This window comes from Nomascus leucogenys, chromosome 13 (assembly GCF_006542625.1).
Source record: "Nomascus leucogenys isolate Asia chromosome 13, Asia_NLE_v1, whole genome shotgun sequence".
NCBI classification, from domain to species: Eukaryota; Metazoa; Chordata; class Mammalia; order Primates; family Hylobatidae; genus Nomascus; species Nomascus leucogenys.
Window position 1 is genome coordinate 30,585,100 of NC_044393.1, and position 24,445 is coordinate 30,609,544.

General features: G+C 42.7%; 1 protein-coding gene across 3 annotated transcripts in view; it reads left to right on the forward strand.

Annotated features, from left to right (window-relative positions):
• CDK5RAP1 (CDK5 regulatory subunit associated protein 1) overlaps positions 1–24,165 on the forward strand; it is a 39,887-nt gene extending 15,722 nt beyond the window's left edge. For 2 of the 3 annotated variants that reach the window (XM_003273532.2, XM_012511878.2), the window contains exons 8-14: positions 4,898–5,128; positions 10,370–10,467; positions 11,905–11,960; positions 13,680–13,810; positions 17,073–17,222; positions 22,496–22,636; positions 23,881–24,165. In XM_003273532.2, coding sequence (XP_003273580.1) covers positions 4,898–5,128; positions 10,370–10,467; positions 11,905–11,960; positions 13,680–13,810; positions 17,073–17,222; positions 22,496–22,636; positions 23,881–23,961 — 888 coding nt within the window. In that variant the 3' untranslated portion in view covers positions 23,962–24,165. Of the gene's footprint in view, positions 1–4,897; positions 5,129–10,369; positions 10,468–11,904; positions 11,961–13,679; positions 13,811–14,224; positions 14,343–17,072; positions 17,223–22,495; positions 22,637–23,880 lie in introns of those variants that run through there. The other variant, XM_030826785.1, reaches the window with a different exon arrangement.
• The last annotated feature ends 280 nt before the right edge of the window (positions 24,166–24,445 follow it).

The following is a 24,445-nucleotide window of genomic DNA, read 5'->3' on the forward strand; positions in this document are numbered from 1 at the left end:
GGACTCAAACAATTCTCCCACTTCAGCCTCCCAAGTAGCTGGGACCACAGGTAGGTGCCACCACGCCCAGTGAATTTTTTAATTATTTGTAGAGATGAGGTCTCACTATGTTGCCCAGGCTGGTCTAGAACTCCTGGGATCAAGTAATCATACTGTCTTGGCCTCCCAAAGTGCTGGGATTACAGTCATGAGCCACTGTGCCTGGCCTCCCTGCTCTAGTTCTAAGTCACCAGTTTGCTATCATCCTCACATTCTGGCAGTGCTGTCTTCTCTTGTCTTACCCCCAGATAATCAGTTCCCTGATTTGACCCCTAGCTGCTCCCCTGCTCTGTGAGGCATTCTCCATACCTCACCTCTCCAAGTGCTTCCTGGTCTAAAGTTGTCTCCTTCCTCTCCCCTTCTAGCTCTCCCTCAGTACTAAAACTCACTCCTTCAGGATAGAGACATTCTGTTTAAATAGATTGAGATGGTGACAAAACTCCCCAACCTTTCTAGGCCATTTGCCTATAAAAGAAGGAACTTAATAACATTAAAGTGAGTCTTAGTGAATTCAAGGCCATAGACTTGTGGAAAATTAAGATCTTACTTGTATTTTAAAGTATCTGTTAGTCACTTAATAATTTTGCTTGTTTAATAACTTTTAAAGATTTTTTTCTTTCATTTAGATTTTTTAGACTACAGTTGCAAAGAGTATAGAATATTGTGACTTTAACAGAATGTCCATTTATTCATTCAAACAATGGTTATCTATTGGAAGTCTTCTAAGTAAGCAACTTTTATAAAAAGTCTTTTTAATCTTTTTATATGAAAAATACTTAAATATACTGAAAAGAGGGAATAGTATAATGACCCCTCTGCCCCAGCTAACAATCACCTAAATTTAACCATTGTTGCATTTTGCCATATTTGTTTCATTTACTTTTATTTTTTATTTTTTTTTGGCTGGAGTGTAGTGGTATGATCTTGGCTCACTGCAGCCTCCACCTCCCGGATTCAAGCGATTCTCCTGCCTTATCCTCCTGAGTAGCTGGGATTACAGGTGCCTGGCACCACACCCGGCTAATTTTTTTTTTTTTTTTTTTTTTGAGACAGAGTTCTGCTCTTATTAACCAGGCTGGAGTGCAATGGTGTGATCTCGGCTCACCACAACCTCTGCCTCCCGGGTTCAAATGATTCTCCTGCCTCAGCCTCCCGAGTAGCTGGGATTATAGGCATGCGCCACCACGCCTGGCTAATTTTGTATTTTTTAAGTAGAGACGGGGTTTCTCCATGTTGTTCAGGCTGGTCTCGATCTCCAGACCTCAGGTGATCCTCCCACCTCGGCCTCCCGAAGTGTTGGGATTACAGGTGTGAGCCACTGCGCCCGGCTTAATTTTTGTATTTTTAATAGAGACGGGGTTTCATCATGTTGGTCAGGCTGGTCTCGAACTCCTGAGCTCAAGTGATCCACCCGCCTTGGCCTCCCAAAGTGCTGGGATTACAGGTGTGAGCCCACCTGCCTTTTTTTTTTTTTTTTTTGAGCTGTCATCCTTAATAATTAAAATGGATTTCTTTTTATCTATCTTATTTATTTATTTTGTGAGTTTTTTTCCGGGATCATGCATCTTGGTCCTCCTGTTCATGTTTTTGCCTAGTTTTAGTGTGCATTTTTTTTTTTTTTTTTTTTTTATTTTTTTTTTTTTTTTTTTTTTTTTTTTTTTTTTTGGGACAGAGTCTTGTTCTGTTGCCCAGGCTGGAGTGCAGTGTTATGATCTTGGCTCACTGCAACCTCTGCCCCCGGGACTCAAGTGATCCTCCTGCCTCAGCCTCCTGAGTAGCTGGGATTATAGGCACGCACCACCATGTGCTGCTAAAGAATGTTTTTATTTAATTTTATTTATTTATTTAGAGACGGAATTTCGCTCTTTTTGCCCATGCTGGAGTGCAATGGCACGATCTCAGCTCACTGCAACCTCTGCCTCCTGGGTTCATGTGATTCTCCTGCTTCAGCCTCCTGAGTAACTGGGACTACAGGCATGCGCCACCATACTCAGCTCATTTTTGTATTTTTAGTAGAGACGGGGTTTCACCATGTTGGGCAGGCTGGTCTCGAACTCCTGACCTCAGGCGATCTACCCGCCTTGGCCTCCTAAAGTGCTAGGATTACAGGCATGAGCCACCGTGCCCGGCCAAGAATATTTTTAATACCATTAGTTCTTCCAGTAAGATTAACAAAAATTGCTAAATACTGTCTCATTCCAGTTCATCCTTATTGAGAGTTCCCCAATTGTTCCTTAAGTCATTCTGCATTTGGTTTGTATGTCTTTTTATATATGTGTGTGTATTTTACTTAGTTTTATATCCTACTTTTTAATAAACTTTTTGTTTTGGAATGACTTTATATTTACAGGAAAATTGCAAAGAGTTTCCTCGAGCATTGCCATCTTTCTTTAGTACATTTTTTGGTGCTGTAATCCCAGCACTTTGGGAGGCCAAGGCAGGAGAGTGCCTTGAATGTAGGAGTTCAAGACCAGCCTGGGCAACACAGGGAGCTGCTGTCTCTATTACAAAACAAACAAAGTAAAAACTAAGAGATTAATATTGGTATGTTACTATTAACTCTCTTCAGACTTTATTTGGATTTTGCCAGTTTCTCCACTAATGTCTTATTTCGTTTCCAGGATCCAATCCAGGATCCACATTGCATTTAGTATATCCTGCTTTTTAGATTAACAATATGTCATAACTTATACAAATAAATAGCCTTTATGGAGACTGGAGTTATGACAACTAAATGCATCACATGGTCCTCGATTGGGATTCTGATCAGGGAAAAAAAGTTATAAAGAACATTATTTGGGCCAGGTGTGGTGGCTCACACCTGTAATCCTAGCATTTTGGGCCGTGGTGTGCAGATTGCCTGAGCTCTGGAGTTTGAGACTAGCCTGAGCAACTTGGCAAAACCCGTCTCTACTAAAAAATACAAAAAGTTAGCCTGGCATGGTGACACACGCCTCTAGTCCCAGCTACTCAGGAGGCTGAAGCAGGAGAATCGCTTGAACCTGGGAGGCGGAGATTGCAGTGAGCCAAGATCACGCTAGTGCACTCCAGCCTGGGCAACAGAGTGAGACTCTGTCTCAAAAAACAACAATAACAACAACAACAACAACAACAACAAAACATTATTTGGACTATTGGTAACATTTGATTTATGGAAAGTAGATTAGATAATAGTATTGTATCAATATTTCTGATTTTGATAATTGTCCTGAAATTATATAGGAGAATGCCCTTATTTTTAGGAAATATATACTAAAATATTTGGGAATAAAAGAGTATGATATCTGTGACTTTTTCTCAGAAGGCTTAAAAAAATGTAGTCATATGTGTGTTGAGAGAGAGTGTATATGAGTGTCTGAATGTGAATGATAAACAAATGGGGTGCAGTGTTAACATTTGATGAATTTGGGCAAAGAGTATATGGGAATTCTTTTAATATTGCAGTTTGTCTGTAAATTGAAGTTATGTCAAAATAAAGTTACAAAACAAGTCTTTTTTAGCAACCACTTTTTGTGAAACTTTATAATATAACATTTCTATTTTTTGAGATGGAGTCTCGCTCTGTTGCCCAGGCTGGAGTGCAGTGGCATGGTCTTGGCTCACTGCAGCCTCTGCCTCCTGGGTTCAAGCGATTCTCCTGCCTCACCCTCCTTAGTAGCTGGGATTAGGTGCCTGCCACCAGGCCCAGTTAACTTTTTGTATTTTTAGTAGAGATGGGGTTTCACCATGTTAGCCAGGCTGGTCTGAACTCCTGACCTTGTGATCCGCCCACCTTGGCCTCCCAAAGTGCCAGGATTTCAGGAGGGAGCCACTGCACCTGGCCTATAACATAAATTTTCAAACAGACAAATAGAAAGACTAGTATAATAGAAAAATGTGATTGTTAACATTTTGTCATACACCTATCTCCATGCACCCATAAATGTATTTTTTCTGAACCATTTCAAGTAATTTGTAGACCTCAGGACACTTGCCCCTAGATACTTCAGTATGTATCTCCTATGAGTAACAATTTTTCTCTTTATAACCGTGATATCATTATCATATGTATGAAAATCAGTAGTTATTTAAGCCAGACACTTTGGGAGGCTGACGTGGGAGGATTGCTTGAGTTTAGGAGTTTAAAACCAGTCTGTGCAACATGGTGAAATCCCATCTCTACAAAAGTAAACAAAAGTAGTCCCAGCTACTTGGGAGGCTGAGGCAGGAGGATTGCTTAAGCATGGGAGGTTGAGGCTGCAGTGAGCTATCATCGTGCTGCTGCACTCCAGCCTGGGCAACAGAGGGAGACCCTGTCTCAAGAAGAAGAAGAAAAAAAAATCTAAAACAGCTCTTTTGTTTTTTGTTGTTGTTGTTTGCTTTAAATGATGCATTAACTTTTTGAAGAGATCAGACATGAGTCTCCTTTGTCTGATTTTTTCCTCATGTTGTCATTTAATATATCTCCCTGAATTCTGGTAACTGGAAGTTAGGTGTAACAGCTTGATTAGTTTAGGATAAATATTTTTGGTGAGAATACTTTATATAGTCATGGTGTATAACATTCAAATAACAGATCTATCATAAGTTAACCATTATTGTGGATTATTGAGTTTGTTTCCAGTTTTGATTCTAAATAATGTTTTGAAGTTTAATTTTTATATAAGGCTTTATTATGAGGTTTAGCTCTTTAGGTAAGGTGTGTAAGCTTGAAATTATTCGGTTATAGACACAACACACTTATAGATGACTCTTGGTAGGGTCGATTTTTCTTTTGTTTAAAACAAAAAATATGTTAATTTCAGCTAATTTTTAATTAGTGTTTTTTTATGAAGCTACCCAAAAGTTTTAAAATTCCAATATATTTTCCCATGTTTAGGGGCTGAAAGAAGTGACACTTCTTGGTCAGAATGTTAATAGTTTTCGGGACAATTCAGAGGTTCAGTTCAACAATGCAGTGCCTACCAATCTCAGCCGTGGCTTTACCACCAACTATAAAACCAAGCAAGGAGGACTTCGTTTTGCTCATCTTCTGGATCAGGTCTCCAGAGTAGATCCTGAAATGAGGATCCGTTTTACCTCTCCCCACCCCAAGGATTTTCCTGATGAGGTGAGCGTCAGGTTAGCTGTGACAAACTGATATTGAGCATTCCAAAGGCTGGACCCAGTAGGGATGCAGCAGGGACCTGGAATCCTGCTTAGGGATCCTGTGGGGTATTGCTGCATCACCCTCTGGATCTGCTGGTCCTTTGAAGATTTAAAGTCCACCAGGGGCTGGTCACGGGGCTTACACCAATAATCTCAACACTTGGAGAGGCTGAGGCAGGTGGATTGCTTGAGCTCAGGAGTTGGAAACCAGCCTGGGCAACATGGTGAAACCCTGTCTCTACTGCAGATACGAAAAATTAGCCGGGTAGGGTGGCATACGACTGTAGTTCCAGCTACTTGGGAGACTGAGGTGGCATATGACTGTAGTTCCAGCTACTTGGGAGACTGAGGTGGGAGAATCACATGAGCCCAGGAAGTCGAGGCTGTAGTGAGCCGAGATCACACCACTGCACTCCATCCTGGGTGAGATAGTGAGACCCTGTCTCGAAGAAAAGTCTGCCAAGGTGGGAGTGGAGGTAGGACTGATATCAGCGGGAGGTTAAGACCACCTACAGGACCGTGAGGGCTATACAGAGAGGATTTGTTACAAAGTGGGCAGCTGAGTGGTAATAATGGTGGTGGGGTGGTAATGGTGGTGTGGGGCGGACAGGAAGGAGGTGATGTGGTGCCCTGGGAAACAGCCCAGACTTTCGCCTCAGACAGACCCGGGTTCAAATCTCAGCTTTTCCACTGCTTTAACAGTGAGCATGTGATGTTTTCAACTTTTCATCTTTATCTGTAAAATAGGGTTAATAAGGGGTTAACAATTACCTCCTGCTTTGAGTTGTTGTGAAATAGATACAAAGGCATACCTTGTTTTATTGCACTCTGCAGATATTATGGAGTTATTTTTAACAAATGGAAGGTTTGTGGCAACTCTGAATAAGTCTGTCAGCACCATTTTTCCAACAGCATGTGCTTACTTCATGTCTCTGTGTCATATTTTGGTAATTTTCACAATATTTCAAACTTCATTATTATGTCTGTTATGGTGATCTGTGATCAGTGCTATTTAATGTTATTCTTAAAATTGTTTCGGGACACCATGAGCCACACCCACATAAGACAGTGACCTAAATTGGTAAATGATGTGTGTGTTCTGATTGCTCCACAGATGGCCATTCCCCCATCTCTCTCCCTTTCCTCAGGCCTCCCTATTCCCTGAGACACAACAATATTGACATTGGGCCATTTAATCACCCTACAATGGCCTCTAAAGTGCTCAAGTGAAGGGAAGGGTCGCAGGGCCCTCACTTGAAATCAAAAGCCAGAAATGTTAAAGCTTACTGAGGAAATCATGTTGAAAGCCAAGCTAGGCTGAAAGCTAGGCCTCTTATGTCAACCAGCCAAGTTGTAAGTGCAAAGGAAAAGTTCATGAAGGAAATTAAAAGTACTACTCCACTGAACACGTGAATGATAAGAAAACAAAACAGCCTTTTTGGCTGGGCGTGGTGGCTCACAGGCCGGGCGCAGTGACTCACACCTTTAATCCCAGCACTTTGGGAGGCCAAGGTGGGTAGATCACCTGAGGTCAGGAGTTCTAGACCAGCCTGGCCAACATGGCAAAACTCTTCTCTACTAAAAATAGAAAAATTAGCTGGGTTTGGTCGTGCAGACCTGTAATCCTAGCTGCTTGGGAGGCTGAGGCAGGAGAATTGCTTGAACCTGGGAGGCAGAGGTTGCAGTGAGCCGAGATTGTGCCATTGCATTCCAGCCTGGGCAATAGAGTGAGATTCTGTCTCAAAAAGAAAAACAAAAAAAAAAAAACCCAAAAAAACCAACACCAACAAAACACCCAGCCTTTTTGCTGATACGGAGAAAGCTTTAGTGATCTGGAGAGAAGATCAAAGAAGCCGCAGCACTGCCTTAAGCCAAAGCCTAATCCAGAGCAAGGCCTTAGCTCTCTTCAGTTCTCTGAAGGCCAAGAGAGGTGAGGAAGCTGAAGAAGAAAAGTTTGAAGCTAGCAGAGGTTGACTTACAAGGTTTAAGGAAAGAAGTCATCTCTCTAACATCAAAGTGTAAGGGGAAGCCATAGTGCTGATGTAGAAGCTGTGCAAGTTATCCAGAAGATCTAGCTAAGATCAATGATGAAGGTGGTTCTACTAAACAACAGATTTGCAGTGTAAATGAACAGTCTTCTATTGGAAGAAGATGTCATCTGGGACTTTCATAGCTAGAGAAGATAAATCAGTGCCATTCTTCAAAGCTTCAAAGGACAGGCTGACTGTCTCTTGTTTCCTTTTAAAAAAATTAGAGGTAAGGTCTTGCTGTGTTGCCCAGGCTGGTCTTGAACACCTGACCTCAAGCAGTTCTCCCACCTAGGCCTCTCAAAGTGCCGGGATCACAGGCGTGAGACACTGCGCCTAGCCAGACTCTCTTGTTAGGGGCCAAGGCAGCTGGTGACTTTAAGTTGAAGCCAGTGCTGATTTGCCATTCTGAAAATCCTAGGGCCCTTAAGAATGATGCTAAAGAGGATGTTACATCCTCCACTGAAGTCGTGAGCCCCTGAAAATCATCCATGAATGTTGAAATCAGTGTCTTCCAAACTCCTATTAATGTTGACATTTCCACCTCTTCCCATGAATCATTAATGTTCTTAATGGCATCTAGAATGATGAATTCTTTCCGGAATGTTTTCAGTTTACTCTGCCCAGATCCATCACAGAAGTCACTATCTATGACAGCTATAGCTTTATGAAATATATTTCTTAAATAAGAATTGATCTTATATAAACTAAAAATTAAAATAATAGGGCTTGAAAGTTGAAATTACTCCTTGATCCATGGGCTGCAAAATGGATATTGTGTTAGCAGGCATAAAAACAACACTAATAATCTCCTTGTACATCTCTTTCAGAGCTCTGGGATGACTAGGTGCATTGTCAATGAACAGCCATATTTAGAAAGGAATCTTTTTTCCTAAGCAGTAGGTCTCAACAGTGAGCTTAAAATATTCACTGGTGGCTCATCCCTGTAATGCCAGCACTTTGGGAGGTTGAGGCAGGAGAATCACTTGAGCCTACGAGTTGGACACCAGCCCAGGCAACATAACAACTTTATGGTTTTTATTTTTTATTTTTATTTATTATTTTTTTTTTCGAGACTGAGTCTTGCTCTGTCACCCAGGCTGGAGTGCAATGGTGCGATCTCAGCTCACTGCAACCTCTGCCTCCCAGGTTCAAGCAATTCTCCTGCCTTGCCTCCCAAGTAGCTGGGACTACAGGCATGCACCACTATGCCTGGCTAATTTTTGTATTCTTAGTAGAGACTTAGTAGAGATGTTGGCCAGGCTGGTCTCGAACTCTTGACCTCGTGATCCACCCGCCTTGGCCTCCTAAAGTGCTGGGATTACAGGCATGAGCCACTGTGCCCGGCCTTATAATTTTTAAATAAAAAAATTAGCTGGGCATGGTGGCACATGCCTGTAGTCGTAGTTACTTGGGAGGCTGGAACAGGAGGATCGCTTGGCCTAGGAGTTCAAGGTTGGGGTGAGCTACAGTTTCATGGCACTCTAGCAAGGGTGATAGAGTGAGACCCTATCTTGATGTATTAAAAAAAATATATAATGAAATTAAGGTATGTACATTGTTTTCACTTAATAGACTGCAGTATAGAGTAAATATAACTTTTATTTGCACTGGGAAACCAAAAAATTTGTGTCACTCACTTTATTGCAATATTCTCGTCATTGTGGTGATCTGGAACCAAACCTGTGATATCTCTGAGGTATGCCTATATTGTGTCAAAGGTACTTAGCACGGTGCCTGGCATGGAGTAGGTAGCCCACATCTGAAACCTTTTTTTTTTGGAGGTTTTTTGTTTCAGTGAAAAGTCTTTCTTTTGGCCCCCACTTTCATCTTTTTTCCTTTGGATTGTCTTCTTATTGAGTTGTAAAAGTTCTTTACATATCCTTTATTTTTTTGACCATTGCAAAGGGGCCTTTCTTGCAGTGGAGGAGAGAAACTGGATTCTGTTCTCTTTACGTTTTCTTTTCTTTTTCCTTTTTTTTTTTTTGAGATGGAGTCTCACTCTGTCACCCAGGCTAGAGCACAGTGGTGTGATCTGGCCTCACTGCAACCTCTGCCTCCCAGGTTCAAGTGATTCTCCTGCCTCAGCCTCCTGAGTAGCTGGGATTACAGGTGCACACCACCATGTCCAGCTAATTTTTGTATTTTTAGTAGAGACGGGGTTTTACCATGTTGGCCAGGCTGGTCTCGAACTGCTGACCTCAAATGATTTGCCCATTTCAGCCTCCCAAAGTGCTGGGATTACAAGCATGAGCCACTGCACCCAGCCTGTTTATGTATTCTTGATTCAAATCCTTTGTCAATATGTTTTCAAATATTTTCCCCTAGTATCAGTTTTTTGATGGTATCTTTTTTTTTTTCCTTTTTTCTTCTTTTAAAAATTAAAAAAATAAAAATAGACCCAAGGTCTTGCTATGTTGTCCAGGCTGGTCTTGAACTCTTGGCCTCAAGCAATCCTCCTGCCTTGGCCTCCCAAAGTGCTGGGATTACAGAGGTGAGCCATGACACCTGACCTGATGGTATCTTTAAAAGTGACTAGTTTGGGCTGGGCGTGGTGGCTCACGCCTGTAATCCCAGCACTTTGGGAGGCTGAGGCAGGTGGATCACTTGAGGTCAGTATTTCTAGTCCAGCCTGGGCAACATCATCTCTACTAAAAATACAAAAGTTAGTCAGGTGTGGTGGTTTGCGCCTGTAATCCGTGTTACTGGGGAGGCTGAGGCAGGAGAATCGCTTGAACCCAGGAGACAGAGGTTGCAGTGAGTGGAGATGGCACCACTGTACTCCAGCCTGGGCAATGGAGTGATACTCTGTCTCAAAAAAAAAGAAAGTGACTACTTTGTAAGCTAGATGAAAGAAGTGCCATTTTTTTCCTTCTTTGCCTGCTGACCCTAGTGTCAGTGCTACCTGTATTCAGCTCCATGGCTTTAATCTGACCTCTGCTTGCTTTCTTCTCTCTACTCTTTGAAAGCAGAGATGCCATCAGGTGAAATGTCTGGGACAAATAGAACGGGGCTTGAACAAAAGTTAGGGAATAGGTGATTTTGTGTGTTTGGTTTAATTAACCTCTTAATTATATGAAAATTGACCTTGGAGGATACATAGTAAGAGCAGTGTTGCTTTCTGTAAGGTTCTTTGGTGAGATTGTGATTACCTATAATGTGTTCTGTTTCATCAGGTTCTGCAGCTGATTCATGAGAGAGATAACATCTGTAAACAGATCCACCTGCCAGCCCAGAGTGGAAGCAGCCGTGTGTTGGAGGCCATGTGGAGGGGGTCAGACTTGCTTGGAGAGGGGGCATCCCTCACTTTTCCATGTTTCCTTAATGACCAAACAATGTCTTTGTTGCCAAGAACCTAGCACAGTATGTGGCACAAAGTAGCTGCTCAGTAAATATTTATTGTATGACTAAGCCACTGGGCACTGGAGTTTGCTTCTGCTCACTTCATAAGCAAAGGCTAAGGACTGGTCACCCATTTTCACTGTTTAGTTTAAAAAGCATAAATATTTACTGAGCAGCTACTGTGTGACAGTAAGTATTTATTGTATGACTAAGCCACGGGGCACTGGAGCTTGCTTCGCTAACTCCATAACATAGGCTAAGGACCGGGTTACCCATTTTCACTGTTTAGTATGTTTTTTTTTAATTAAGCACCTATGGTGTGGCATACTCTGAGATTTTAATTCTTTAATGTTAACATTAAGGTTTTGTTGCATCTTGGAATTTAAATGTCACTCTATGTGTTCACTTTCTTTGAGAATAATAAGTATTACACAGATGAGACTGAAGGGGGAATCTGTCCCAAGGCAAGCTGTATGGAATTAGTGCTTTGTCTTGTTTTCCACAGAGCATAGTGTTTTAGAGGTCCTCTAAAATGTTTAATCTGTCTAGATTTATTAGTTAAATAAAAAAAGCTATTTAGAATAGTTTATGCTGGCCAGGCACTGTGGCTTCTGCCTGTAATCCAAGCACTTTGGGAGGCCGAGGTGGGCAGATTGCCTGAGCTCAATAGTTTGAGAATAGACCAGCTTGGGCAACATGGGGAAACCCAGTCTTTATACACACACACACCTGGGCAACGTGGCAAAACCTGGCGAAACCCAGTCTCTACACACACAAACACACATACACACACACACACACACACACACACACACCTAGGCAACATGGTGAAACCCGGTCCCTACACACACACACACACACATGCACACACCTGAGCAACATGGTGAAACCCAGTCCCCCCCTCCCACCCACACACCTGGGCAACATGGCGAAACCCAGTCTTTACACACACAACACACACATACACACACACACACACACACACACTAGCTGGGTGTGGTGGCGCACATCTGTGGTCCCAGCTACTCAAGAGGCTGAGGTGGAAGGATCACTTGAGCCCAGGAGTTTGAGTTGCAGTGAACCGAGATTGTGCCATTGCACTCCAGCCTGAGAGAGAGAGCGAGACTCTGTCTCAAAAAAAAAAAAAAAAATAGTTTATGTCCTTAAATAAAAATTCATAGGCTCTAGATTAGATTAGAAGATACAGCTTGGATCAAAAGGGCTCTTTTGGATACTTTAATTTACTGGTGTGCCCTGCCATGTGGATGAGAAGTGATTACATGTGGGAATTCATAGTGTTATCTTGTTATAGCATTCATTTTAAAAGGTTGAATTTATGTAGGCCTTTTCCTTTTGTTCTTTATTGCAGATATTCAAGAGAAGCTTATGTGGAGTTAGTTCACCATATTAGAGAATCTATTCCAGGTACATTTAAGAAACTCATTCTGCTGAGCATGTTACTCTACCAGTGACCAGCCTTATGGTTAGATATAGGCAACTGTCAACACCTTTGGCATTTCCTTGTGTCACAATTTCATACCTTTTGTGCTCTTCTTCTTTCTCTTTCTCTCTCCTTGTATTCTTTCTTTTATGTCTTTCTGATTTTTTGTTGTCTTAGTCCTGCTGGAAATACTCAGGTGTGGATCACCTTGTAGCCTCAAGGCTATAGAGATTCCTTTTCTATGGTCTTTGCATTTCTGGACATAGAGGAAAGACCTTATCTTATCTTGTAAGGTGACAAAGTTATGTCTAAATTAGTTCTGATTTGAGAACAATTGATATCTTTTAAAATGTGTACTTTTTCTAACTAGCTTTATGGCAACTTATTACTGTACATTTTAGAGATAATTCCTTTCATATTATCTTATTCCATATTCCTCTTCTCTGTCCCCTTCCTCCTAATAAAATACTCTGTAGTCTTTTAGTTTAGATTTGGTTGAGGGTGTATAAATTTTTCCTTAAATTTCTAATTATTACGACTTTTTTTTTTTTTGAGACAGAATCTTGCTCTATTGCCCAGGCTAGAGTGCAGTGGCGCAATCTTGGCTCACTGCAGCTTCTGCCTGCCAGGTTCAAGCGATTCTCGTGCCTCAGCCTCCCAAGTAGCCAGGACTACAGGCCACCATGCCCAGCTAATTTTTGTATTTTTTGGTGGAGATGAGGTTTCACCGTGTTGCCCAGGCTGGTCCCGAACTCCTGACCTCAAGTGATCTGCCTGCCTCAGCCTGCCAAAGTGGTGGGATTACAGGCATGAGCCACTGCACCTGGCCTAATTATTTTAACTTTTATGCACAAATACTTTTGTTTTGATGGGGCAGGGTAATGCAGAGGCTAGGTTTCTGGCTATGGGTCAAGCTCCACTGTTATAGGCTGTGTGACAGCAGATAAGAGACTTCCTTTCTGTGGGATGCAGCTTTCTCATCTGTAAAATGGAGTTAATAGTACTCACCTCATTGGGTCATTGGAATAATTTTTTGGGGGGATAGGTTATCATTCTGTCGCCCAGGCTGGAATGCAGTGGCATGAACACAGTTCACTGCAGCCTTGACCTCCCTGGGCTCAGGTGATCCTCACACCTCAGCCTCCTGAGTAGCTGGGACTACACTTGAATACCACCCTGCCTTGCTAATTTTTGTATTTTTTGTAGAGATGGGATTTTGCCATGTTGGCCAGGCTGGTCTCGAACTCCTGACCTCACGTGATCCGCCCACCTTGGCCTCTCAAAGTGCTGGGATTACAGGGGTGAGCTACCGCACCCAACTGCTACTACTGTCTTAGATGACCATTGTATCAAACCAAATTCAGAAATATATTTTTGTATGAAGCACCACAAGGTTTTCACTGGTAAGAGGACTGATACAAAAATGTGGACTCCCTACTGTGTCCCTAAATGCAGCATTGGAGGTGGAAATACCTTTTCTAGTGCTTAGGGGAAATGTAGGCCAAGAAGCTGGTCTCTGTCATGGAATGCTGTGGATGAACAGGCCTATCCCGCCTTACTCTGTGGTATTTTGTTTTACTTATGAATAGTCCTAGGCAGGACCTTACAGTTGCTATCCCTCCCTTGTAATCCACATATGCCGAAGGCCTCCCTTGAAGGTAAACAGCAGGCAGTGACCTGTCATCCTTTGCTGTGTGTCACAGGTGTGAGCCTCAGCAGCGACTTCATTGCTGGCTTTTGTGGTGAGACGGAGGAAGATCACGTCCAGACAGTCTCTTTGCTCCGGGAAGTGCAGTACAACATAGGCTTCCTCTTTGCCTACAGCATGAGACAGGTGAGCCCTGGGGTTGGGGAGGACTGACATCATTCCTGACCAGTTTGGGGGTGATCGTAGAGAACTGGGCAGAAAAGAGAGTGGCGGCAAGGCAGTCCTTGAGAAACCACAGGCTCTTACGATTCACTTCCGTTCATTTTTCTAGTCCACTCTGTCTACTCTTTGAAACAGTTCAGCAATTTGATGATACATGATTACTGTGCCAATATTCCTCTTCATTAAAATATTTTAAAATTATGTTTAGATTGTTTACAATTTGAATATGGAAGGAGAAAACCTTTTCTTTACAAGAAACCTAAAATTGTTTCTTAACATGCAAAACTCCTTTTTGGTCTGCAGATGTGATTTGTTTTACTGGGGCCCCTGGTCATCTTCCCAGCCATCCTCAGTGATTCCTAATTTCTATTTTCCTAGGCAAGTGAACTCACTTGGAGGCTTCCCAGGAAACAAAGCAGATTCCCAGGCAAAGCAGAAGGAGATTAGGAAAGAAGGAGAGATTAGTGCACTTTTCCTGCAGAGAAGGATAGTCCTGGTTGGCTGTCATTTTCTTGATTGTAGGCATGGATTTGCATGGTTCACTCCTCATTCCCTCAGTCACCTTTGTGGCAATGTGCTTGTGTTTGGGCAGGAGGTTGAAGGACCCCTGTGGCCAGGGGGCTCAGAAAAGCTGGCTGACGAATGACTGAACCCATGACTTTATTGTCATTGTTACTGAGCTGCCATCAACCAAACTAATTTTTTTTTGTTTTTTTAAGAGGCAGTGTCTTTCTATGCTGTCCAGGTTGGTCTCAAACTCCTGGCTCAGGCAGTCCTTTCACTACGCTCTCTCAAAGTGCTGAGATTACAGGCGTGAGTCATGACACCTCAACTAATTCATTTTAAAGCCACTGCGTAGTGTTCTGTGGGCAGTGTAACTGTGCCAATGTATGTATCGTATTCATGTATCTTTTAGTGTTTTGGAGAGATGAAGCTTTAGAGGAGCTGTTAGTTTCTGTTTTGCTTCTTTTTTTTTTTGAGACGGAGTCTCAGTCTGGCTCTGTCGCCCAGGCTGGAGTGCAGTTGTGTGATCTCGGCTCACTGCAAGCTCTGCCTCCCGGGTTCATGCCATTCTCCTGCCTCAGCCTCCCGAGTAGCTGGGACTACAGGCGCCTGCCACCACGCCTGGCAAATTTTTTCTATTTTTAGTAGAGATGGGGTTTCACTGCATTAGCCAGGATGGTCTCAATCTCCTGACGTCGTGATCTGCCCACCTCGGCCTTCCAAAGTGCTGGGATTACAGGCGTGAGCCACCGTGCCTGTTTCACCATGTTGGCCAGGATGGTCTTGATCTCTCGACCTCGTGGTCCACCCACCTCAGCCTCCCAAGAGAAATTCTTTTTTTTTTATTTTTTGAGACAGAGTCTCACTCTTGTTGCCCAGGCTGAAGTGCAGTGGCACGATCTCAGCTCACCACAACCTCCACCTTCCGGGTTCAAGTTTTTCTCCTGCCTCAGCCTCCTGAGTAGCTGGGATTATAGGCATGTGCCACCACGCCCGGCTAATTTTGTATTTTTAGTACATGTTGGTCAGGTGGGTCTCAAACTCCCGACCTCAGGTGATCCACCACCTCGGCATCCCAAAGTGCTGGGATTACAGGCATGAGCCACTGTGCCCCGCCTGAGAAATTCTTTTTAATACTAGGATTGGTAGAGGTGGGAGGATCACTTAAGCCCAGGAGTTTGAGACCAACCTGGGTAACACAGGGAGACCCTTCTCTACCAAAAAAAAAAAAAAAAAAAAAATTAGCCAAGCGTGGTGGCACATGCCTGTGATCCCAGCTATTTGGGAGGCTGAAGTGGGAGGATCACTTGAGCCTGGGAGGTTGAAGCTGTGGTGATCCAAGATTGTGCCACTGCACTTCAGTTTGGCAACAGAGTGAGACCCTGTCTCAAAAAAGAAAAAAAAAAAAATCCTAGGGATGGGAAATGGGTTTTCAGCTTGTGGCAGAAGCATCCTATGGTCAGTGAATATGAATGTTCACTTTGGGACCTAATTCCTAAGTTAGGGTTAAGGTTATAGGAACTTAATGAAGAACCTAGTGGATGAGAATAAGCACTCAAATTGTGCCTCTGCCACTTAATAACTATGTGACATTGGGCAAATGTCTTGGTTTCCTCATTTGTGAAATGGGGATAACATTAGTACCAACCTCATAGGGTTGTTCTGGGGATTAAGTAAGATAATATGTTTAAAGCAGTTAAAATTGTGTTTCATGCATAGTAAATGCACAACAGAGGTAAGTTATTATTGTTAATAGTAAGACAGAATGGAGTAAACGCTGCAATATTTTTAGGATTCTCCATTTTCCTCTGTGGATACTTCTCTTCAAGGTAGATTGGTTTGAATGTCCAGACTTTGGTATATAGATATTCCTTTTATTCCATACGTTTGTCTAGCTCAGTGGTTCTCCAGCTGTACTGCACATGAGCTTATGTCATAAAGATATAATACACACTGTGGTTTTGGATGATTTAAAGGTGTTTTAAGGATAAATTCCCTTTTTTCTTTTGGACTAGGTAATACATGCTTGTGGTATAAAATTCAGAAGGTTAAGTGGTGTACATGAGTAGTTCTTCCTTCTTCCCAGGTTGCCTAGATTTTTAGTTCCTTCCCTGAAGGCAACCACTCTTAGCAATTTCTTTTGTAACTTTCTGGGGATATTTCATGTGTTTATAAGCATGCCTGTATGTATTCTGTCTACACTAAAGTTATGTGTGTTGATCTGTACTTTGCTTATTTCAAGTAACAGTAGATTTTGGAGAACAATCCACATTAGTACATATAGAACTATCATTCTGTTTAACAGCTGCACAATATTCCATTTTATAGATAAACCATAATTTCTGTGACTACTTGCCTATTGAAGCATTTAGGCTGCATTGCATCTTATGTCTTTATAAATAGTGCTGCTGAGTAACCTGGTATATGTGAATCATTTGGTATATGTACAAGTGTAACGTTAGGATAAATATCAAGAGTAATTTTGAGTCTGTGATTTTCACGTGCTAAATTTAGAATTTAACCCTTGCAAAAATGTGACTCCACTACATTTTTATCTTGGAATGCTCCCAGAGCCAGAGAAACCTCTTGCCTCTGGCTTGGGTTTCTGTACATGTGTCTGTTACTTGTAGGTAGAATGAACATGGTCCCCCTCTGTGCATTAAGAATAGATTCTACAAGTCCGTGGTGACCTCCATCTTCTCTCTTTTTTTTTTTTTAATAGAAGACACGGGCATATCATAGGCTGAAGGATGATGTCCCAGAAGAGGTAAAATTAAGGCGTTTGGAGGAACTTATCACTGTCTTCCGAGAAGAAGCAACAAAAGCCAATCAGACATCTGTGGGCTGTACCCAGTTGGTGCTAGTGGAAGGGGTGAGGCCATATGTGTGTGTTATATTGTTTTTTATGTTTCAGAACATTAGATCTTTGATATTTTTTTCCTCATTATGTTGCCTAGGCTGGACTCAAACTGCTGGGCTCAACTGATCCTCCAGCCTCAGCCTCCCAGGTAGCTGGGACTACAGGCTAATGTTTTAAATCAAAGTTTTTGTAGTTTTCAGTATACAGATTTTGTCCATGTTTTGTTAGATTTACACTTAAGTATTTCTTTTCTTTTCTTTTTTTTTTTTTGAGACGGCGTCTCGCTCTTTTGCCCAGGCTGGAGTGCAGTGGCACAGTCTTGGCGCACTGCAACCTCTGCTTCCCAGGTTCAAGCGATTCTCTTGCCTCTGCCCCCAGAGTAGCTGGGATTACAGGTGTGTGTCACCACGCCTGGCTAATTTTTGTATTTTTTTAGTAGAGACAGGGTTTCATCATGTTGGCCAGGCTAGTCTCGAAGTTATCTGCCCACCTCAGCCTCCCAAAGTGCTGGGATTACAGGCATGAACCACCATGCCCGGCCTTTTTTTTTTTTTTTTGAGATGGAGTCTCACTCTTTCGCTTAGGCTGGAGTGCAGTGGCACGATCTTGGCTTACTGCAACCTCTGCCTCCCAGGCTCAAGCAATTCTCCTGCCTCAGCCTCCAGAGTAGCTGGGATTGCAGGCACCCACTACCATGCCCAGCTAATTTTTGTATTTTTAGTAGAGATAGGATTTCACCATGTTGGCCAGGCTGGTCTCAAACTCCTGACCTCAGGTGCTCCACCCACCTCAGCCTCCCAAAGAGCTGGGATTACAGGTGTGAGCCACCGCCCTCGACCACAAAGCTCTTTCTTATACATCCAACATAGCCATTACTTACTTGGGGCTAGAAAATAATTGGGTTTTTCAAGGCTAGCAGTTGGAGTCATTGCTCTCTCGTAGAGGAGACTTTCTTTCCTCCAGACATGGCCAGTTTAAAACACCAAGTTGCTATGTCCAGAGTGGCAGAAAAGATGATAATGGCCCACATCACTCAGCGTTTACTGTCTGCCAGGAACTGTGCACTTTATGGCCATCAGCACAGAGTGCCACCACTGTCCTTGGAGAAAGGTGCTGTTATTAGCTCCCTTTTGTGCATGAGGGTACTGAGCTCAGAGACAGAGCATAACTTCCCTAAGGGTACACAGCTAGTGTGTGGCAGAGTCAGAATTTGATACAGCTCTATCTCCAGAGTCTATAATCACCCTGCCTTTCTTTCTTTCTTTTTTTTTTTTACATTATAGAAAATTTTAAACATATATAGACGTAGAGGCTGGGTGCAGTGGCTCGTGCCTGTAATCCCAGCACTTTGGGGGGCTGAGGCGGGTGGATCACTTGAGGTCCAGAGTTCAGGACCAGCCTGGCCAAGATGGTGAAACCCCATCTCTACTAAAAATACAAAAATTAGCCAAGTGTGGTGGCAGGCGCCTGTAATCCCAGTTACTTGGGAGGCTGAGGCAGAGAATTGCTTGAACCTGGGAGGCAGAGGTGGCAGTGAGCCAAGATCGCGCCACCGCACTCCAGCCTGGGTCACACAGTGAGACTCCATCTCGAAAAAAAAAAGATATTTCTTCAGTAAATATTTCAGTATATATGTCTAGAAGATGAGGACTTTCAACAAATTACAAACAAAATGCTATTATCATATCTGACAATAATTGACAAAAATGTCTTAATATTCTTTTTAGATTTCCAAAGCACTTCCAATTTTCTTAATATTATCAAATATTTGCTCAGTGTTTTAATTTCCCTGTTTATCTCATGGATGTTCTTTACTCTTGGTTTTTTTCAAATCATAGAACCTGAAATCTCAATTTAATTGATTTTATTATTTATTTTTTATATTTTTTGAGACAAAGTCTCTCGTTCTGTCTCCCTGGCTGGAGTGTGGTGTTGTAATGATAGCTCACTGTGACCTTGAACTCCTTGGGCTCACGCGACCCTCCTGCTTCATCCTCCCGAGTAGCTGGTACTGTAATGTGTACAATCATGCCTGGCTAATTTTTCAAATTTTTTGTAGAGATGGGGTTTTGCTGTGTTGCCCAGGTTGGTCTCAAACTCCTTGCCTTATGCAATCCTCCTACCTCAGCCTCCCAAAGTTCTCGGATTACAGGCGTGAGCCACTGCACTGGCCTGAACTCTCTTTTTTTTAAAAAAAATTATTGTAAAACAACTGCAAACCCATAGAGAAGTTCCAAGTGTATTATGAAGAACTTTTTTTCCCCTTGAATCATTTCAGAGTAATTTGCTAACCTGATGTCCACAAACCCCCAAATACTGTAATGTGTATCTTGTACAAACAGGGACATTCTCCCAGATAACTGTAGTACAACTATGAAAATCAGGAAATCAACCTTGTTAGATTACTACCATCCAATCCTGAGACCCCATTAAGTTTCTCCAGATGTCTTCGAACTGTCCTTTATAGGAAAAGGATTTGGTTTAGTGTCATATGTTGCATTTAGCTGTCATGTCTCTCTAGTCTCCTTTAGTCTAGGATGGTTCCTCATTATTTCTTTGACTTCCATGACCTTGACACTTAAAGATTACAAGCCAGTTATTTTGTAGAATGTCCATAATTTGATGTACTTTCATGATAAGATTCAGGTTATGCATTCTTTGGCAGGAATACCAGAGAGAGGACGTTGTATTCTAATCGTATCCTGTGAGGTGGCATACAATTTTGATTTGTCTCATTATTGATGATGTTAACTTTGAAAACACGGAAGATACTGTCTGCCAGCCTTCTTGACTGTAAAGTTACTCTTTTTCCTTTTGTAACTAGTAAGTATTTTGTAGGGAATAGTAGAGCTTCCAAATCTCAGCTGAAGGTAGTTTCCCTAAAGCGGTATTCATTTAAAGACTGAACTCCTTCCGTGTCTTTGATTACTTAAGAATATAGCATGTCGTCAGAGCTTGATTTTCTAATGGCAGATTATGTGCCCTTTGGATTCTCTTTGGCCCATTATTTTAACCCCAAACTGGGTACCACTCAGTGTGTATAATGTAAGATTCTTATAATGATATGCTTCTGTCCCTTCCTCCTTCTTTTGTGCTATTGTTACAGAGTTTTACTTTTGTATCCCTAAATCATTGTTATTTTTGTTTTAAACAATTATCTTTTAAAGGAACTTTAAAAAATGAGAGAAAGTCTGTATTTACCCACTCATTTACTATTTGTGGCATTCTTCATCCCTTGTGTACATTCACATTTTCACTGGGCATCATTTTGTTTTTGCTTGAAAGTCTTCCTTTAATATCAGTTGTAATGCAGGTCTTTTGGCAGTGCTGCTGCTTAGCTTCTGTTTGTCTGAAAAGAACTTTATTTCACCTTCTTTTTAAAAATATATTTTCACCAAGTGTTGACTTTTAGGTTGACATTTTGAAGACATCATTCTGTTGACATCTGACATATGTGATTCTGACAGGTTTGTGGTCATTCTTCTTTACTCTTTGCCATTTTCTTTGGCTGCTTTTAAGATTTTGCTTTATCATTGTTTTTAGGAATTTGATGTGGCTAGGGGTGGTTTTCTTTGTGTTTACCCCTTTGTGTTTTCTTTGGGATTTTTTTGAGGCTTCTTAGTTTCTGGGGTTATAGTTTTCATCAAATCTGGAAAAATTTCACCTGTTACTCTTCAGATTTTTTTGCTCTGCTTCCTCTTCCACCCACCTCCAGCACTTCAGTACTTGAATTACACATATGTCCCACCACTTGATATTGTCCCAGAGGTCACAGAGATTGCTCCTTCCCTCCCTCCCTTCCTTCCTTTTTTTTTTTTTTTTTTTTTTGAGACAGAGGCTCACTCTGTTGCCCACACTGGAGTGCAGTGGTGTCATCTCGGCTTACCGCAACCTCTGCCTCCCAGGTTTAAGCGATTCTCCTGCCTCAGTCTCCTGAGTCGCTGGGACTACAGATGTGCGCCACCACGCCCGGCTAATTTTTGTATTTTCAGTAGAGACAGGGTTTCGCCATGTTGCCAGGTTGGTCTCAAACTCCTGACCTCAGGTGATTCACTTGCCTCAGCCTCCCAAAGTGCTGGAATTACAGACGTGAGCCACTGCACCCGGCCAGAAAAACTTTTTTATTCTCTGGATAGTTTAGCCTTACTACTAAGATGTGGCCTTCTGTCAGGAATTGCTAGTGAATATATCCCAAGGAACCGATGAGCACAATTTCTATCCTCCAAGAACTTATGACTGTGACAAATCCATAAACTCTTCTATTTGGTGGTGGATTCCAGGCCACATGCGAGTTCTGGGAGCTGTTCAGTGGACAGTTCCCAGGTTACTCTCTTTGCCTGACTTCATGGAGTTTTATGCTACACATGCAAGTGTTAGTGTTCAGCGAAGACTCATAAGGACCCCCTACGTATTTCTGAAATTATTTTTCCGCTTTGCTCCCTCCTCTCTAGAATTTGCTTCACAGTTTCTAACTATTTCAGTCTCCCTGAACCTTGATCCGTCTCCCTTCAGTGCAGGAAGGACCACTGTGCTGTGCTTGAGCTCTCCCCTCCTGCTTCACAGGCTCCCGTCTGGCATGTACCTTCTGGCAGAAAGCAGGGGTGATTGGGGGGCTCACTTTGTTTTCCTTCTCTCACAGTTCACAGTCTTGTATGATCTTTTGTCCAGTATCCAAAAACAGTTGTTTCATATATTTTACCCAATTTGCTGGTTATTATTTATAAGGCTGAAGGGTAAACTTGTTTCTGTCTCTTTACCATGGCTGGAAGAGAAGGGTTTCTGTAGACTCTAGAAGTTAATCCCATCATAGTGATGTTAGTATCTTCCTGGCTCCGTCTTCTGTGTGTTGTGTTGGAGATTCTGCCTTTCAGTCTGTCTGTTCAGTAATGGCAAGTAATCCAGGCCAGACAATCCCAGAACATTCATAAGTGACTAGTATGAGACTGGGTAAAGTGAAAGTTGGTTTTCCAAATGCATCACTTGTAAGTCTCTGGCCTTAGGCCTGTTGGAGGTCCATTCCTGCAGAAGGCAGTTCTGCACAGACTCGTTGATTAATTGATTCATTATAATATAGTTAGCAAAACTTTACAGTGTTTCTGTTGTGGGCCATACACTGCCCTTGCTGGTGAAGCAGCAGCAAACACTGAGTCTTCAGTGATTCCTTGGTTAAAGAATGCTCTGTGGGTCAGACTCTTGGGGATCCGAGACAGAGAAGGCACAATTTCTACCCTCCAAGAACTTACGACTGTGACAAATCCATGAACTCTTCTCTCTTCTTTCTGCAGCTCAGTAAACGCTCTGCCACTGACCTGTGTGGCAGGAATGATGGAAACCTTAAGGTGATCTTCCCTGATGCAGAGATGGAGGATGTCAATAACCCTGGGCTCAGGGTCAGAGCCCAGCCTGGGGACTACGTGCTGGTGAAGGTGAGGAGTCCTTTTGGGCTTTTGGCTTGCACTGTGACATGAATGTTGGTTTGGATATTTGTGGTAATAAAGTTTTTTCCTGGAGACACGTTTTAGTAAAATAAAAATCTCCTCTCAACCAGTACAATGGAATGGCACTTTGGATTGCATTTTAGACTGCTCCTTACTAATGCCTTCTTATTCTTCTTACCTATTCTCCTGCCCTGGAAGGGTTCCTTGTGGGAATTTGGTGAGTTTGGAGTATGCAGTGGCATGTAGTTTCTTGCTGCAGAGAGGCCAGGAGGTGTAAGTGATTTTGAGTGAGTAGAGAGTGTTCCCTGTCAGAGATCAACATTTTCTTTGTGATCTCTGACGGCTCAGGCCTCTCTAACTTACATGTGCTCAAGTTTCTTGGGTCTTTTCCCTGGACTCTCACAGATCAGCTATATGGCTGTGGGATTTTCCCTCCCTTTCTTTCTCCCTTTCACTGGCGACATGCTTCTCTTATTCTCTCCTTCCATTTCTTCCTTTCTTCTGCCTTCTCTTCTCACACTGCCCAGTTCTGCTGCTGCCACCTTCCCTGTCTTGTTCTCATGTCTACTTCGCCTCAGAACCAGAAGCTGGCAGGACACGGACTGATGGGTTAGGCAGACACAGACTGATGCCCTAGAGCATCCACAGACGTTCCTTTAAGGGCAGGGAAAATGCCTGTTTTGTTTCTGTTTGTTTATTTTTGTTTATCTTCTAGCACCTAGGGCAATTCTGAGTACAAAATATGTACTTAGTAAGTATTTACTAATGGACGGACTTGTCCTTATGGTAAGAAATGTGACCACAGATAACTTTGGGGTCACATTCTTTCAGCTGTCAATTGGAGGAGAGAGAACATTTCTCACCAAATGTTGGCTGTAAATACCCTAAGGAAGGATTTGACTGGCTCAGCCTTGGAGTTAGGAGGGCAGGGCCTGTGATGGGCAGTTTCACCTGAATTTTATGGTTAGAGCTGAGGAGGAGCCATCTTCCAAGAGAAAAGGGAGAAGTGGCTGGGACTGACCTGCTTTGACTTCTTAAATTATATCCATTGCCATTCCATGAGACCTTGCTTCCTACCAGGATCAGGGGCACACAGGAGCCATGTGGTCTCTGCCAGCCGGTCACCTCCATCAGATTCCTTTTGGGGGCTTCTCCTCTGGAGGCTCCACGTGAAGTCCCAGTGCTACAGTCCTAGTTGTTACTTTGCCTTCTTCTGCCTGGTTTTCTTTCAGATCACCTCGGCCAGCTCTCAGACACTTAGGGGACATGTTCTCTGCAGGACCACTCTGAGGGACTCCTCTGCATATTGCTGACCTGAGAAGATGGCCTCAGAGCTGACTTGGGCAGTCCTCCCCAACAGGAAGGGGAGACATTGCCGGCCACTGAGGAAAGAGGTCATGAAGGTGGAGATAAGCTGCAAGGGGTGAAGCAACTTTATGTCAGTGGAAAACGTGTCTCTTTAAAGCTGCTATGTGAACAGCTTTTACAGTCATTAAATTTACCTAAGCTAAAGTTAACCCTTTGTCTCTCACTTTGACTTCATTTTTACCTTGGTTAGTGTTTCTACAGTTTTCCCTGTAGTCTGTGTTAAGTGTTTCCCAACCCAGTTTCTCCTGTGGACACTGCTCCCTCTCTGGTTTTCTCCCCTGGGCCCTAGGAGGCAGAGACTGAAGGTGAGGAAGGTGGGGAGAACCATTTGCTTGGGAAAACTGCTCTCGACCTTTCTGATGTTTGCATTGGATGCCACTGACTTCGCTGCCTATTGCTGCACTTTATTTTGCATGTTTTACCTGAGGA